This window comes from Ambystoma mexicanum, chromosome 5p (assembly GCF_040938575.1).
Source record: "Ambystoma mexicanum isolate Mex_15411 chromosome 5p, UKY_AmexF1_1, whole genome shotgun sequence".
Classification (NCBI taxonomy): domain Eukaryota; kingdom Metazoa; phylum Chordata; class Amphibia; order Caudata; family Ambystomatidae; genus Ambystoma; species Ambystoma mexicanum.
In genome coordinates, this window is record NC_090930.1 from 484,962,402 (window position 1) to 484,978,556 (window position 16,155).

The 16,155-nt window shown below is 47.1% G+C and overlaps 1 protein-coding gene across 2 annotated transcripts in view; it reads right to left on the minus strand.

The window, feature by feature from the left end:
- The window catches only part of LOC138481032 (fibronectin type-III domain-containing protein 3a-like), a 2,755,868-nt gene that overhangs the window by 1,484,560 nt on the left and 1,255,153 nt on the right, over positions 1-16,155 (minus strand). For both annotated transcript variants that reach the window (XM_069612893.1, XM_069612892.1), the window contains 2 exons: positions 15,224-15,345; positions 14,963-15,137 (listed from right to left, as the gene is read on the minus strand). In XM_069612893.1, coding sequence (XP_069468994.1) covers positions 14,963-15,137; positions 15,224-15,345 — 297 coding nt within the window. The remainder of the gene's footprint in view (positions 1-14,962; positions 15,138-15,223; positions 15,346-16,155) is intronic.

A 16,155-nucleotide genomic window follows, 5' to 3' on the forward strand; every position in this document is an offset into this window, starting at 1 on the left:
TTGCTAGAAGTTGCTGTCGAAGAGTCGACAGGGTCTGTTACACCATGGTACAAGGGGTGTAGTTGTGAATGTCTCTCGAGCTGCGTTGTATATGTCGTCTTGTCATGCTGGTATTTCACATCATCCTTTTGTTTTTCTTGGCTTTCTAAACATTCATTTAAACATTCATCTTTGTGTGAAGAAATAGATTCTAGTTTCTGACTTAATCTGTCATGCTGAGGGGAGATGGTTGGTGTGATAGCTATCTGTTGATATCGGCATACTCGCCTCAATGGGTAAAAAGTTGTCTGAAGGATCGCCATTTATTTCATCATTGGTGAGCTTGGGCAACATGCATTCTCTTTCTTGAATTGCTGAAGAGGGAGATGTACGTCCGAGTTAGTTGGTATTGGGATCATTCTTTGCCATTTGATTTGGTTTCTCTAGTGCCGCGCCTAGATCATCTGGGCATTGTTGCATCCATGGGAGGCAGGGCACTGTGGCTGGAATATAGTGGGAGAGATACTTATTTGTGAATCAACTTTCTGAGAGACATTTATGTCTTGATCATCTTTTTTAGTAGAACTCAGAGTTTTTACCCATAGTTTTTTTTGACTACTATCATAGTAGTAGTCGTAGACCGCGCTTTTGATCGTTATCTTTATGTGGGCCACTTTTAGAGTCGTTTGTTGCAATGTGCACAGAGTCTTCTTCCATCATAGATGATGCACAAAGTCAGAACTTTGAAGAATGTGGGCTGCTGCCGCGGACTCACAGGTTCTTTATGCAATATAAGATAATGAAATACTTTGAGATTTCCGTTGAGTCCTGCCTTCCAGGTCAGGTGCTTACAACGAGGTCCGGAGTCGTTGGACGACTCGTTACCTTTGAGAGGTCAGGATGTGACAAAATTTGGACCGCGAAGTATACCGTGCTACTGAGTCAAAGGCCAGGGCCCGCAGTCCTCAGAGCCAGTTTTATTTCACAACACTTGTATGAAGGAAGTGCCACATCCGTGTCGGACACCATATACCACCTGGGAGGATCAGAGAATTTGAGGCAGTTGAAGCGCTCCCAAGGTGGATAGAATGGGAACTGGCGGCAGGGGGTAATAAATCAGCTCCAATCTTGATTGTGAAAATTGTTCAATCTGTTTGTCTGCAATATAGGGTTATCCGTATGGTGCCACGTGTGACAGGGTGCGGCCAGCACTATCACTCTGCAATCTCTGGGTATTGAGCTAGCCTGGATTGAATATACTTACGGTTACTGAATTATCGTCTCCGATCCACCTAGCCTAGTCTAAATAAAAGGAAGGGAGTAGGACTTTGTTGAGTACTACAGCCGAAACAGTGGCGAACAGAAAAGGAGGGGTGAAATCGGCTGTGAGGGGCAGTTTTGGTGGGTCGTTTTTAGGTAATGTTGTAGTGCAGGGAGACGTACCCGTGTGACAATACTGCGGCTCCTTACCTTACACAGCAGATATTTAACGATATCCGGCAGTCTGGGCTTTGAGGAGCATCGACGCAACAAAGCAGCAAACAGCCAAACAGCAGATTTCTATCCAGTCCCCCTTCACGCGTCAAGGCTTAAAAAGAAGGCTTATACAAATGACTTAAATAAATTAATAATTGTTTAATCAAGAAACCTTGAGTATGACATGCATTACTTACCGTAATAGCATTTCTGATGATTATATCTGCTTAGAGTCACATGCTGTGCATATAGTCCGACATCTAGTGGTAACTGCAGAGTATTGCATCTTGTCTTTCGAGGATCGAAAGGGGACGTCGACATGGACGTGCCTGTAACGCTATCCCTAACAAGATGTGTAGTGTACCCAAAGTCCCTCATGTGTCGAGGTCCCTCCGATTTTATTTTTCCTGCCGTGAGGGAGCCTTATGACTATCGTGAGTGATTACAGAAAGAGAAGTAGTAACATGTCGATTTTCCTTCCATCTGTAACGCTCACCTGATTCCCGTAGAGGCGCCGGTCTTGACTGGGCGTATACCGTATCTTCAAAGGTGATGTGTAACACACTGCTGGCTCTTTGGGCTGGACCTCTGTGCACTGTATGTCTGGCTCGAAGGGTAAGATGTCTGCAGATAGAAAATGTGGGATTAATGAACTGGGTTATCTAATGTCTTTAAAGTCTTTAGTAATGATGTCTCTTGTTTTGCAGGGTTCCGGCGATGGCGGATGGCGGGCTGAAGTGAGTTGCAGATGGAGCCCGTGTGATGAATAGAAGCGCCTGGAAGCACGTAAGTAAGCGCTTGTTGCCTGCTTCACGATGAGCTCTAACTGTCTTTTTATTTTGCAGGTACAAGTTCGGGGCGGCTGCAGGGTGCCGGAATACCCACTGGGTTAGATGTGGAAAGGAGTAATGGCACGTGAGTATTAAAGTTCCCCAATGTCTTTAAACGCACCTTGTTTTGTCTTTCAGATGCGGGATGCAGCGCCGAAGGCCTCCGGAGCGTGCGAAGAGTAGGTAAGCCTTTGTCTTTCAGATGCCGGAATGCAGCGCGAGGCGTTGGTGACAGCCGATGGACCAGGTAAGTGAAGAGCTGTCACTGAAGACCGTAATGCTAACCTGTTCTTTCTTGTCTTTATAGGTGTTGCTGAAGACTGGATTCACGATGATAAGCCTTTTTCCTTAGGCCCAGGATCAGATGCAGAAGACACGATGAGCGTTCTGCTGCTGAGGATGCAGAATAACGCAAAGCAAGATTCATCCATCGGGTGTGGTTTAAATAGCCTCCTGTAGTGCTTCGGTGTCTCCTTCCACAGCCACGCCTAGGTAAGAAAAGAGTTCCTGCTTTCCAGAAGAGTTCCAGTGTTCTGAATCTAGGGAGTGGCTCCTGCCCCACCCAACAGGAAAAGTAGTTCCAAACAGAAGAGGATCAGAGACTCAACTGGCAGGCAAGTAAGCAGCATGGTCTGCTGCAGGTAAGTCCACCCAAGCATTATGAGCCCGGCGCTTCCAGCGCTGGGACTGGGCATATTTATGAGCCTGGTGCCACTGGCGCCAGGACTGGGTCCAAAAGGTCCCAATTGGGACTGGTTGGCACTCGGAACCTGGGTTATGGATCTGCTTCCAAGGGAGTTGGGAAAACCCTGACCTTTTGGAAGCAGAGATCATGACACCATCCGAGCGGGGAGGAAGGGTGGGCGCATGTGAATCTAAGCAGATGCAATCATCTGAAATGCTATTACGGGAAGTAATGCATGTCTTCTGATGCTTGTGAATCTGCTTAGAATCACATGCATAGACTAGCAAGCAGTACCCGGAGGTGGTGGTGGGATGTGAGAAGGAACAGTAGTGAAAAGATGTTTTAGTACTGCTTGTCCCACCTGAGAATCAGACCTAGAATGAGTGTCTAGGCAATAGTGTTTTGTAAAGGTGTGTACAGAACTCCAGGTTGCCGCTTTACAAATGGACTTGAGAGGAACATTTGCAATGAATGCTATGGAAGCCCCAGTGCCCTGAATAGAGTGTGCTCTAGGCTTGAAGGACAGATCTCGCTTGGCAAGAGTGTAATACAATGGACAATCCAACTTGAGATTGCTGATTTAGAGACAGGATCCCCTTCTATACCAGCTGCCACTGAAATGAAAAACTGGTTCGTTTTCCTTAGTGGTTTAGTCCTTTCCAGGTAGTACATGACTGCCGTGCGCACATCCAGTGTGTGTAAACTTCTTTCCGCCACGTTAGTGGGGTTCTAGAAGAACGTTGTTAGTTCGATTGACTGGTTCACATGGAACTTAGAAATAAATTTGGGCGCAAACCGAGGGTGAGTGTGCAGAACCACCTTATCTCTGAATTGTGACAAAAGGGTCTAGAATAGAAAGGGCCTGCAGTTCACTGACTCTCCTTATGGAAGTGACTGCCATTAGGAAGGCTGTTTTGTAGGTAAGAGCTTTGAGACTTGCTTTATGCTGTCAATAAGTCAATAAGTCTGGTCAATACCACATTTAGGTCCCATCCGGGAGCCGGGTTAGAAATGGGGGGATGAATTCTCTTAACTCCTTCCATGAAAGCTTTAATAACTGGGATCTTCCACCACAACACTTTACGTTGGGACATGATATAGGCTGAGAGTGCAGCTAAGTGAACCTTCAGGGAATTAAACACAAGACCTTAGTCTAGTGGATGAGTCAGGTATAACACAATATGAGTAGGAGAGCAGTCAACAGGATTGATGCTCTTGGATTTACAGCAGATGACTAAGCGTTTCCATTTATTGGAGTAGCAATGCCTGGTGTTAGGCTTTCTTGCTTCCGTAAGAATATCCATGCATCTCCGAGGATGTTGGAGATGCCCAAACTCTATGACCTCAGGAGCCTGGTCGCCAAGTTCGGAGTATGCGGGCATGGGTGAAGCGTTTCCCGCTTGTCATGAGATAGCATGTTGTATGGGCAAGGTAATTTAATCGGAGGAGAGAATGACATCTCCATCAGATGGGAGAACCGGGGTTGGCGGGCCCACATCGGGGCAACCAATATCATGGTGAATAGTGACTGGTTCCTGGTGCAACTTGTGCACAATCTTGTTGAGTAGCGGAGCTGAGGGGGCGGGGGGGAGCGTAAACAAATTTCCGTGACCATGTTATCCCGAGACCGTTGCCCTTGGATCGATTCTGAGGGTACCTGGAGGCGTAATCTGGGCAGTGAGTTCTCCAGAGTTGCAAACAAGTCGATCTCTGCAAAGCCCCATTCTCTGAAAACATTGGAGACAATGTCTTTGTGTAGTCGCCATTCGTACTCTAAGGGCAATGGAAAGTCTCTCCTGGGCACGTCTGCCAGAAGATTGAGTTCCCCTGGAACGTGTTGAGACAATAGAAACATCTTCTGTTTGAGAGCCCATTACCAATTGTTCTGTGACAGTTTGGACAGCCCTGGAGAATTAGTGCCACCTTGATTGTTCAGGTAGTACATAGCCGTGGTGCCGTCTGTGGATCAGTACTGTTTTTCCCTGCAACTGTGTCTGAAAGGCCTTCAGTGCTTTGAATACCGGTAACAGCTCCAACAGGTTTATGCGGTTGGACGCTACTGCTGCGGACTAAACCATGTGCAGTCAGTTGAAGGAGGTGGGATCCCCACCCCGTGAGAGTTGCATCCATCGTGAGAGTGGCTTCTACTGCAGGGGTGGTGAAGGTGTTCCCCTTCAAGGGGTTTCCCCTCGACCACCACTGCAGAGAGAGAACGAGGGCTGCCAAGACAACCACTAGATCGTCCCATTGTCCGCTGGCCTGACACCACTGGCTGTTGAGCCACTCTTGCATGGGGCGCATGCGCAAACGTGAGTGAGGGACCAGGTAAATGCAGGATGCCATCATCCCCAACAGTCGCATGGCCTTGCGTACCGTCACCTCTCGATTGGCTACATACAGAGGGATCTGAAAAAGCATGTTTTAACCCTCTCGTTGGAGGGGAAGACAAGGCCGTCTTCTGTCTGAATTAGAGCCCCTAGAAACTGCTGGACTTGGCTGGGGTCCAGGCTGGATTTCTTCTCGTTTATGGAGAATCCCAGACTGAATAAGAGATCTATTGTCTTTTGAGTGCTCGACAGGCATGTTCCGTAGGAATCCCCTGTTATGAGCCAGTCGTCGAGGAAAGGATATACTGGGATGGATTGCCTATGCAGGTGTGCTGCTGCAACTGCCAGTACCTTTGTGAATACCCTTGGAGCTGAGGCAATGCCGAAGGGAAGGACCTTGAACTGATAGTGTTTGTCTTTTATCATCAAGCCCACCTGCTGCCTTCCTGCCTGCCACTCTTTTTCACCACTTAGCAAGCCCAGGCCACCTGGTGCCTTCCTGCTTCCCGCTCTTTTTCACCACTTAGCAAGCCTCGCCCACCTGGTGCCTTCCAGCTTGCCGCTCTTTTTCACCACTTAGCAAGCCACGCCCACCTGGTGCCTTCCTGCTTGCCGCTCTGTTTCCATACTTAAGGAGCCCTCCAGCTTCTTTTCCTTTGCAGATGGGGAGCAGGTGCAAGTGGATCTAGGTCACCTGGCCTAAGCCCCGCCCACCTGGTGCTTTCCTGCCTGCCACTCTTTTTCACCACTTAGCAAGCCCTGCCCAATTGGTGCCTTCCTACTTGCCGCTCTTTTTCACCACTTAGCAAGCCATGCCCACCTGGTGCCTTCCTGCTTGCCGCTCCGTTTCCATACTTAAGGAGCCCTCCAGCTTCTTTTCCTTTGCAGAATGGACACGGTGTGTCACTCTTTCTCAACTCTCATGCTGGACTTCCTTTGCATCTTGTACTCATGGTGGCCTTGAATCATGCTGTTCCCATATTCATCTTGGATCCTGGCTTGCAACATTATGTGTTACTACTGACTTCTGCAATTGTATTCGCTCTCCACTCTTGCTTCCCCAATCTTTTTGACTGCTTACTCCCTTTTCTCTCCTCCTTTCCCTTCTCCCTTTTCCTATCTCCTCCCCTTACTTTCTTCTATGCACTTACTCCATCAGAATTGTCCCTGGACCTAATATGATAGCAACCTCGTCTGTTTCCTCCACCCTCCCATTACTGTTTTTTCCTCTCCACCATCCCTCCAGGACTATCTGAAATGTCGTCAGGCCTAGTATGGTAGTCGCTTGTTTTGTTCCTCCCCTCCCTTTCTGCACCCCTCTCCCTCACCTTTTGTTTTACCCCGGCCCTACCAGAAATGTTGTCAGGCCTAGTACGATAGTTAATTTCACATCCTTACTCTTCATGGCCTGTAAGAATGTGGTTGTATTTTCCCTTGTTCCCTCCCTTGCCTTGCAGCGCTTTTAGGCACATTATGTATAGGCGCTATATAAATAAACGATCATATCATTTCATGAACCTTAGCCATTTCCTGTGTGCTGGCAACATTGAAATATGAAAGTATGCATCTTTCATGTCCAACGTTGCCATGTAATCCCCCTGCGTTAGAAGAGAAATTACCTCTTGCAATGTTACCATTTGAAACTTTTGTGGTTTGCCAAATTTGTTCGCTGGGCACAAGTCTAGCATATGGCGCATTTACCTGTAGAACGGGGATGACTTTGATTGCACCCTTTTCCTGCAGGATCTCGACCTCTTGCAGCAGGATCTTCAGGTGTTCTGGTGTTAGGCGCCTGGATCTTGGAAGTCTGTATCGAGGTGGCCAGCTGAATTCGACGCAATAACTGTGGGTGACGGTCTTGAGCACCCACTGGTCTGTGGTAATCCCCTCCCATGCATGCAGGAATTATGTTATACATCCCCCCGACCGGGGAGGCATGGGAGGGGACCCGAATTTGATAGTCATTTCTAACTGGAGGCTGGGGAGCCTGGTCACTGCAGGATAAAGGTAGTCTTCAGTAGGCCTTTTAGGGGTGAACCTCTCAGAGAAGTCCACAAATTTAGCTAACCTGTCCATACACCCTTCACATTTGTCTCTGGTCCATGGAGATGAGCCAGAGGGGTTAAGAGGGGGAAAGGGCTCCTTCTTTCGATTTTCCAGCCTAGGACACAGATTTGTCAAGGAGGGTCCGAGACAAGAACTGGGGACTTTCAGCATAACCCTCCCACTCTTCCAGGCATTTAGACGTGCCTTTAGACCTGTTCCTTTCTTTACTGTCCGCCAAAACGATCTTAGCATGACTTTCGCTGATGTTCAGTGTTACCGGGAGGAGTTTAGGCTGTATAGGAGGACGGTTGTGCGAAAGATTTTGTTGCAACCAGAGGTTTATGCGTCGGCGCGCTCTTAGGAGGCATCTCAGCGTCCTTTTTAGGTTTGGTGCTGGCGCCCATACTCGTAGACTGCCCGGACGCATGCCACTGACGCGGTTGCGGGGAGGGCTGCTGAGCACATGAATCGGCAGGTGCCGTCGAGGAACTCTACATACCCGTTGGCACCTTTGTTTGCTTCGACTGATTTGCCAAGGCGGTACCGGGGGTTGTGCGTTTGGTCCTATGGGTATCGTGTGCGTCCCTGTTGCTGGTGTGTACCTTCCCCCCTAGCAGGACTATCGTCGTGCATGGTGGTGCCGGGGACGGGCGTCGTGGATCGCAAGCGCTCTGATGTGAGGTCAATGGCAGCCGGATCGGAGTCATGGGCGTCGCTTAGCTCCTCATCACTTTCGGTGGCTGTGACAGCAGGGGAGCTGCCCTCAGTCTGCGACATGGCATAGGCCACGCACAGCTTTACTCGATGCGTATTGATCGCCTTAGGACGCAGGAGTTGGCAATATTTACAGGACGCTGCGTCGTGATTGAGGGGAAGAAACTTATTGCACCGCCGGTGCTTTTCTTTCCAGGGGTATTTTCCCTTACAGGAAGGGCAAAATTTAAATGGTGTCCTGTCCATACCTTAGGTGTGTAAAAGCAACGGCAAAACTAAAGGGCAAAGAGAGGGGAGAAGGAAAGACATTCTTGAAAAGAATAGAAACCTCAAGACCCCACTTTCCCTACTGTATAGGCCAGCCAGAAGGCCCGGCCACGTGGTGGGCAGCGCCGACCGGAGCAGCAGCCGTCAAAGTCTGTTCTTTGCGGTCTTCGGCAGCGGTTTAGGAAGTAATCATCGAAGAGGGAAATCTGAACATATTTGCTAAGTAGGAGCTCCGCATAAGGCGATCAGCTAGCTGGGCGGAAAAAAACAGTCTGAAGGATTTCGAAGCGTGAGGGATTTTGGGTACACTACACTACACTACACGTCACGTTAGGGATAGTGTTACAGGCACGCCCAGGTCTACGTCCTCGAAAGACAAGATGCAATACTCTGCGGTTACCACTAGATGTCAGACTATATACACAGCATGTGATTCTAAGCAGATTCACAAGCATCAGAAGAACAAGTTACTTACCAACTGTAACGTTCTTTCGACTGGATGTTCCTCCCACGTATTCCTCATCTGTGATAATTAGTTATCTCCAGCTTCGCTGCTTCGGAAAAATAAATTCTCGGCAGATGGCGCTGTGCTCGAGGTTGTGGTGTTGATTGTCCCTAGACGGGCTCCGTACCGTGTTGACGTCACCGATGGTATAAATAGCTGGAGCCGCGCCCGTTGCTTCAGTTCTGTTTTTTCGATGAAATATATATAGGAGGAACACCCAGGCGTGCCCCCTGACTGATACATTCTTCGTGAGAGGAAAGTGTAAGAAACGTAAAACTGTACTGTGGGATAGGATGGGAGGGTCGATGAGGAATACGTGGGAGGAACATCCAGTCGAAAGAACGTTACAGTTGGTAAGTAACTTGTTCTTCGAATGGATTGTGTCCTCCCACGTATTCCTCATCTTGTGATAGGCTCCCATAGCAGTATCAATTTTGGAGGCAGGAGTACTAATTTCAGTTTTCGTGGACAGAATGCAGAACTGCCTTGGCAAATAAACCCTCATTAGAGGAGGCAGTATCCAAACAATAATGTTTAACACAAGTATGCATTGTTTTCCAGGTTGCAGCTCCACAAATGTCTGCTGCAAGTAGCCATTCCCCTTGTAGAATGGGCACGAAGCCCATCTGGTGGTTCTTTTCCCGCTAATCTGTAGCATTCAACTATGGCTAACAAGATCCAGCGGGAAATGGTCTGTTTTGTTACAGATACGCCTAATTTATGACCAGTATAACCCACAAATAGTTGGTCATCTTGTCTCAATTTAGCCATCCTTGAGATGTAAAAACTAAGAGCCCTCTTGGGATCTAGTCTGTGTCATCTCTCCTCTTCCTTGCCCAGATGAGGAGGAGGATAAAAAGTTGGTAGTACTATTTTTTGTGACAAATGGAAGTCAGAGACTACTTTTGGCAAGAACGAAGGTTTAACTTTAAGGACTACCTTACCCTTATAAAAAATAGTATATGGTAGTTTGCATGAGAGAACCTGAACTTCGCTAACCCCAGCGGGCTGATGATAGGGTCACAAGAAGGACAGTTTTTAAAGTTAAAAGCCTCAATGGACAGGAATGCAGAGGCTCAAAAGGTATGCAAGTCAAGAATTTTAGTACTAAATTTAAATCCCAAGTTGGTACATGAAAAGGTACTGAAGGGTAAACATTAGTAAGCCCTTTTAAGAATTGAATTATTAACGGTATTTTGAAATATGAAACCTCTTCCGAGGAGCGCTTGAAAATGGACAGCGCAGCAAGGTATCCTTTGATTGTTCCTATCTGGAGCCCCAGATTAGCTAGACGTAGCAGAAAAGAAAGCACCATTGGGGTGCCACACTGAAAAGGGTCCACATCCTTGTCTTTGCACCAGTTACTAAACCTGTTCCAGTGACATCGGTACAAAGATTTTGTTGCTGGTCTTCTGGCCGAAAGCAAGCTTTCCATTACGTCATCCGGAAGATCCCAATCCTTGTATCTCAACCTCTCAGAAACCATGCGTGAAGGTTGAGTGTCTTCACCTCTGGATGGAGAACCCGACCTTCCTCTTGTGAGAGAAGATCCTCTCTTTGCGGAAGACGTATTGGAGGGCAGACGGACATGTCTAGAAGGTCCGGGTACCACGTTCTCCTGGCCCAATCCGGGGCAATTAGGATCATGGTTTTCCTGAACTTTCTCAACCTCCTGATTACTTGAGGAATCACAGGGACTGGGGGAACCGCGTACAGTAGTGGAAATTTCCACTCCACTACGATTGCGTCTCCCAGAGCTCCTCTTTGAGGAAATTCCCTTGAGCAATACTCGCACTTCTGGTTGATCGCGGTGGCGAACAGATCCACTTGAGGGGTTCCCCAAAGGGCGAAGATCTCCAGAAGGACTTCCTGACCTATCTCCCACTCGTGAGAGACCGTGCTCTGCCTGCTCAGAGCGTCCGCCGCCGTGTTGTTCTCTCTGGCTAGGTGAATTGCCGATAGAGAGATTCCTTCTTGTATTGCCCAGAACCATAGCTGCATTGCCTCTCTGCACAGTGGTAGTGACCCTACTCCTCCTCTTTTGTTGAGGTAGTACATAGCCACCGTGTTGTCTGTCATTATCAGGACAGTCTTTCCCTGTACAGAGGGCAGAAAGGCCTTCAGAGCTAGTCTGATTGCCCTCAGCACCAAGAGGTTGATGTATGGAGACCAACGACCGCTGATTGTCAGATCGTTGGTGTGTGCTCCCCACTCCGTGAGTGAGGCGTCCGTCACTAATGTTATCTCCGGCCATGGTTGCCAAAACGACTCTCCCTTGAGAATGTTGTTGTTGCAAGCCCACCATAGAAGATCCTGAGCAACTGCGCTCGGGACTTGCAGAAGATCTGACATATTCCCTGAGAACTGGGACCACCGAGTTCTTAGTGCCCATTGAAGGGATCTCATTCTCAACCTGGCCTCTGGTACTAGGAAAATGCAGGATGCCATGAGGCCGAGCAACCTGAGAAAATCGAAGGCCGGTAGACGTTGGGCATTCTGGAACTTTGTTACCATCTGCTGGATGTGGAGAGCTCTCACTTCGGGAGGCGAGGCCTTTCCCGAGGAAGTGTCCAAAACTGCTCCGATAAACTGGAGCTTCTGGGATGGTATCATGTGGGACTTCTTGAAATTGAGGGAGAAGCCCAATTTGTGGAGGAAGTGGCAGGTGATCGAAAGATGTTCCTGAGCTTGTTCTGGAGAACTTGCTCTGATCAACCAGTCGTCCAGGTAGGGATATATGTGAATACCCCCTCTCCTGAGACTTGCTGTCACAACCGCCAAAAGTGTGGTGAAAAGCCTCGGGCGGAGGTCAACCCGAATAGCAGAACTCAAAACTGATCATGAGAATTGCCAATCGCGAACCTCAGGTACTTTCTGTGCTTTGGATGGATTGGCACATGAAAGTAAGCATCCTGAAGGTCCAATGATACCAACCAATCTTGGAGTTGGAGAGCCTGAAGGATCTGAGAAAGAGTCACCATCTTGAACTTGTCCTTCCCGAGGAACTTGTTCAAGTTTCTCAAGTCCAAGATGGGTCTCAGTCCTCCGTCCTTTTTTGGGATGAGAAAATATGGGGAGAACCAACCCCTGTTCCTCTCCACTACAGTTAAAATTTCCTGCAACAGGAGCGGATCCGGAATTTTGGCGGAGTTGGCTCCCGGTGGATGATGCCAAGGCCTTTTTAGAAAGGGGAGACAGTAACCTTGGGCTACCGTTTCCAGTGCCCAAGCATCTGAAGTAATGCCCCGCCATTCCTTCAGATGTTGAGAGATCCTGCCTCCCACTGGTGTTTTGTGTAACAAGGCCTCAGAAGGATTTGGAGGTGGCTGAGGGTACAAATGCCGCTCCAGAGGCTGATTTTGCACCTCTTCCTCATGCTCCCCAGGAGGGAAGTTTCTTTTGCTCCTTTGAGAAGCCTGTCCTCTTCCTCTACCAAAAGAGGAGTAGTATCGAAAAGAACGACCCCTCCAGTTAACTGAGCCGTAATAGGGTTTTAGAGGCTGGCGCAAAGAGGCGCTAAGTGATTTAGCTGCCGTTTGAGGTCTGAAGTTTTTCTAGGCTTTCATCAGCCTTTCTGCCAAAGAGCCTCCAGCCATCAAAGGGCATGTTGAGGAGTCTAGCTTGCACGTCTGGTGCAAACCCCGACTTCCTCAACCACGCAAATCTGCGCAGCACAACGCTTGCAGCCATGGATCTGCTGATACTATCAGCAGTATCCAGTCAGGACTGGAGACATTCCCCCATTGCCTCCTTCCCGTCTTTGATTATATTCAGGAAGCCTTCCCTTTCCTCGCCTTCCAGAATATGATCAGCCGCCGCCGAAATACAGTCCCACAGGGTATGGGTAAACCTGGCTAGGGTACAGGTGACATTTGCCGACTTAAGTGCCATACTGCCTGACGTGAAAACGTTACGTGCCCAGGCATCCATTTTTTTATCCTCTCTATCTGGAGGAATAGTTAGATAAGCAGTTTGTTTTGAAGCAGATGCTGCCTGAATGACTAAACTCTCTGGAGTCGGATGTGTATTCAAATATTCAGGATCCGTTCCAGCTGGTCTATATTTTCTTGGAAAAGGTCTATCTGCAGCAGCAATAGTCTCTGGTTTCTCCCAGTTTTTCTCCACAGTCCTTTGAAGGGCCCTGTGAAAAGGGAGAACAGGATCTTTCTGAGGTCCCTTGACGATAATATCCGTCATTTCATCTTGTTAAAAAATGGGTGAAGTATTACCCCAACACATATATTCAACTACCCTGGTCATAAGACCCCTGTACCCAGCATCTGCATGCTCTGCAGGATCAGGTTTGGCGAAATCTAATTCTGGGGATGTGTCAACTCCACTGGCAGAATGTAGAGTATCACTCAGGTCTCTCATTCTAGATTCCTGGTCAATAAGTTCCTCAGGAACTTGTCTTGTACCATAAGTAACTCCCAAAGGAGTAACCTCGTCTTCTTCTGAAGCAGACTCTTCATAAATTGCTGACATAGATTTGAAAAAGTTTGACCTGGGCAAAGGAGTGAATCTTCTTTCTTTTCTTCCATCTGCTTCGAAGGAATTGGCAAATCCTTCGAAGTTGTCGAAGGGGTCTTCGAAGTGGACTTCGATAATGGCGTTGAGGATGTTTTCGGCTTTGGTGTCGAAATTATCGACACCAAAGGCGTCGACGAAGTCGAAGTCTTCGACGATTTGTGTTTCTTGTATGGCACTGGAAAAATGTTCGACTCTCGAAGAGTCTTCGACGGTTTTACGTCGACTCGAGTTTTTTAGGTTTCCTCGACGCTACCGGTCTTTGCCATGGTAGCCTTAGACTTCCCTTTGTCGTCCAATGGAGCGACTTTAGGGGTATGGCATTTTCGAGGGTCTTTTGAGGGGGTCGAGCCGCAGTCTCGAAAACCTCCATCTTTTTCCGGAATTCTTCCCACTTACTGGGAGAATCTGATTTAGTCGGACAACGAATTTCTTCAGTCGACTTTGAAGAAGAAGATGATGATGAGGGAGATCTATGTCTCCTCTTAATTTTTTTCGATGATGACGAAGAGTGTCTCGATCTACTCCTAGATCGAAATCTCTAAGTGCCTATGACGATCCGATTCCTTATAATCAGTCGCTTTCTTGTGTCTTTTTGACATAGCCTTCTTTGAGGCCTGCCTCCCCACCGACAGTTTACCTCTCCTCTCTCAAAGATCTTTCTCGGTCAGACTGGCAAGACCCGCAGTCGTCGGTTCGGTGACTGGAACTGAGACACCAGAGACAAATCCGGTGGGGATCGGTGATCATCTTAGACCCAAAATCTGCACACTTCTTGAACCCAGTCCTGGGTGTCGAAGGCGTTGAAGATGACGACATTTTCTACACAGAAAGTAGAAGCACGCCATTCTCGATAGCGAAGCGATCGGAAAAACGGAACTGAAGCAACGGGCGCGGCTCGAGCTATTTACACCATCGGTGACGTCGACGCGGTACAGAGCCCGTCGAGGGACAATCAACGCCACAACCTCGAGCACAGCGCCCTCTGCCGAGAACATTTTTGTTTTCCGAAGCAGCGAAGCTGGAGATAACGAATTATCACAAGATGAGGAATACGTGGGAGGACACAATCCATTCGAAAAGTGTTTATTCTTGAGATAAGCCTGGCTTCTCAGTCACTCTACCAACTTGTGTAGTACATGCTTATACCAAAGGTTAGGTTAACTATTGCCAAGAGGACAAGGCTGGTGCAGTCTCCCACAGGGTACTGCATACAATATTGCCTAATATGCATCATCTTGAAAATGAAGCATCTTTTATCAAGTAAAGTGCTATCACGGTCCAGTAAGAGTCATGTGTTGATTGCCCTTTGATTAGACATGCTGCTGCGTAGCACATACATTTCCTGTGCTCCAAAAAAGAATGGCACTGCCAGAAACTAGAGGGTAAAGTACTATTGCCTGGATAGTTACCAAGAACGTCTTTCTTAGATGCATAGTATCTGCAGCTAGAGATTTTACTGTTAAATAAATGGAGAAACTTCACAAAAATACTAACCCGAAGACAAATATTTGTTGTTCAGCCATTCAAGGCACAATCGGATAAACTAACTCAGTCTGAACATTGTATGAATAGAAGCATTACAATTTATATGAATAATACTCACAGATGCTTCTTCTTCCATTTCCAAAATGTAAGTGAGAGCTTCATCTGAAGATACTCCATTGGGTGGGTACCACTCTAAGGATAACCAAGTTACGCCTGCTTGAATCAGCTTCGGGGGTAATGGTGCAGGTGGGACGCTTCCTGCCGTGTAGAACAGCACAGTCTCACTAAAGTCACTGAAAAATTAGATAAGTGTAATGTACATTTTACAAAATATGGAAAAGTATTTGAAAATATCCCAAGATAAACAAAGCTGGTGTACCTTATTCCAATTTCATTTTTTGCAGCTAATCGAAACGTGTACTTTGTAGAAGGTGAAAGTTTGGTTTGTTTGAATTGCTTCAGATGCCCCAGGTAGCACTCTTTGAAAGGTTCATTCTTTCCCTTAAATGTAAAAGCAAAAAACTAAATTATTCATGATTTGTGAAACAGCATTTCTTGATAACAAATTACAGGGATGTACGAGGACCATATGAATTTAATGAAGTAGCAACATACTGTATGAATCATTAGCAGTACTGTTGAAAACATGTACAAACTGTTGACCTTGGAGAAATAACGCAAGGCCTAGGTATGAGTGCTGGTTGATAACGGTCAATGAACTAAACCTCTGACATGCTTCGATAACATCTCCTAACACTTGCCTACAAATTATCATTATGGCTCAAAATCAATTTAAAACAAATTTCTGATTCCAATGTAAAGTAATATTATTTCAAAGTCCCACCATAAAATCACAGATTTGCTACATTTACACAGAGATGGAACAAAAATAGAACAGGCAGATCGGCAGCTAGATATAAAAAGAGAAGAAAAAAACATCACTTTAAGGCAGCTAAAATCTTCACCAGTATGCGATAAAGGGTGTATAAGTGAGCTTCAGTATTCTATTAAGCACCTTGAAAAATGAACTACTGGTTTATTCCAGGATAGGTCTTCAGCGGGAAAGCACTAGAGATATATATATATATATATATATATATATATATGATACATTACTCACCGTAATCGTATTTCTGATGCTTGTATCTGCTTAGATTCACGCTGTGCATAGGCAGACATCTAGTGGAAGCTGCGGAGTATTACAGTTTGTTTTTCGAAACTCAAAAATGGGCGTCGACACAGGGCGTGCCAGTAATACTATCCCTAGTGTTACGTCCACTGTACCCAAGATCCCTCACGCGTCTAGGATCC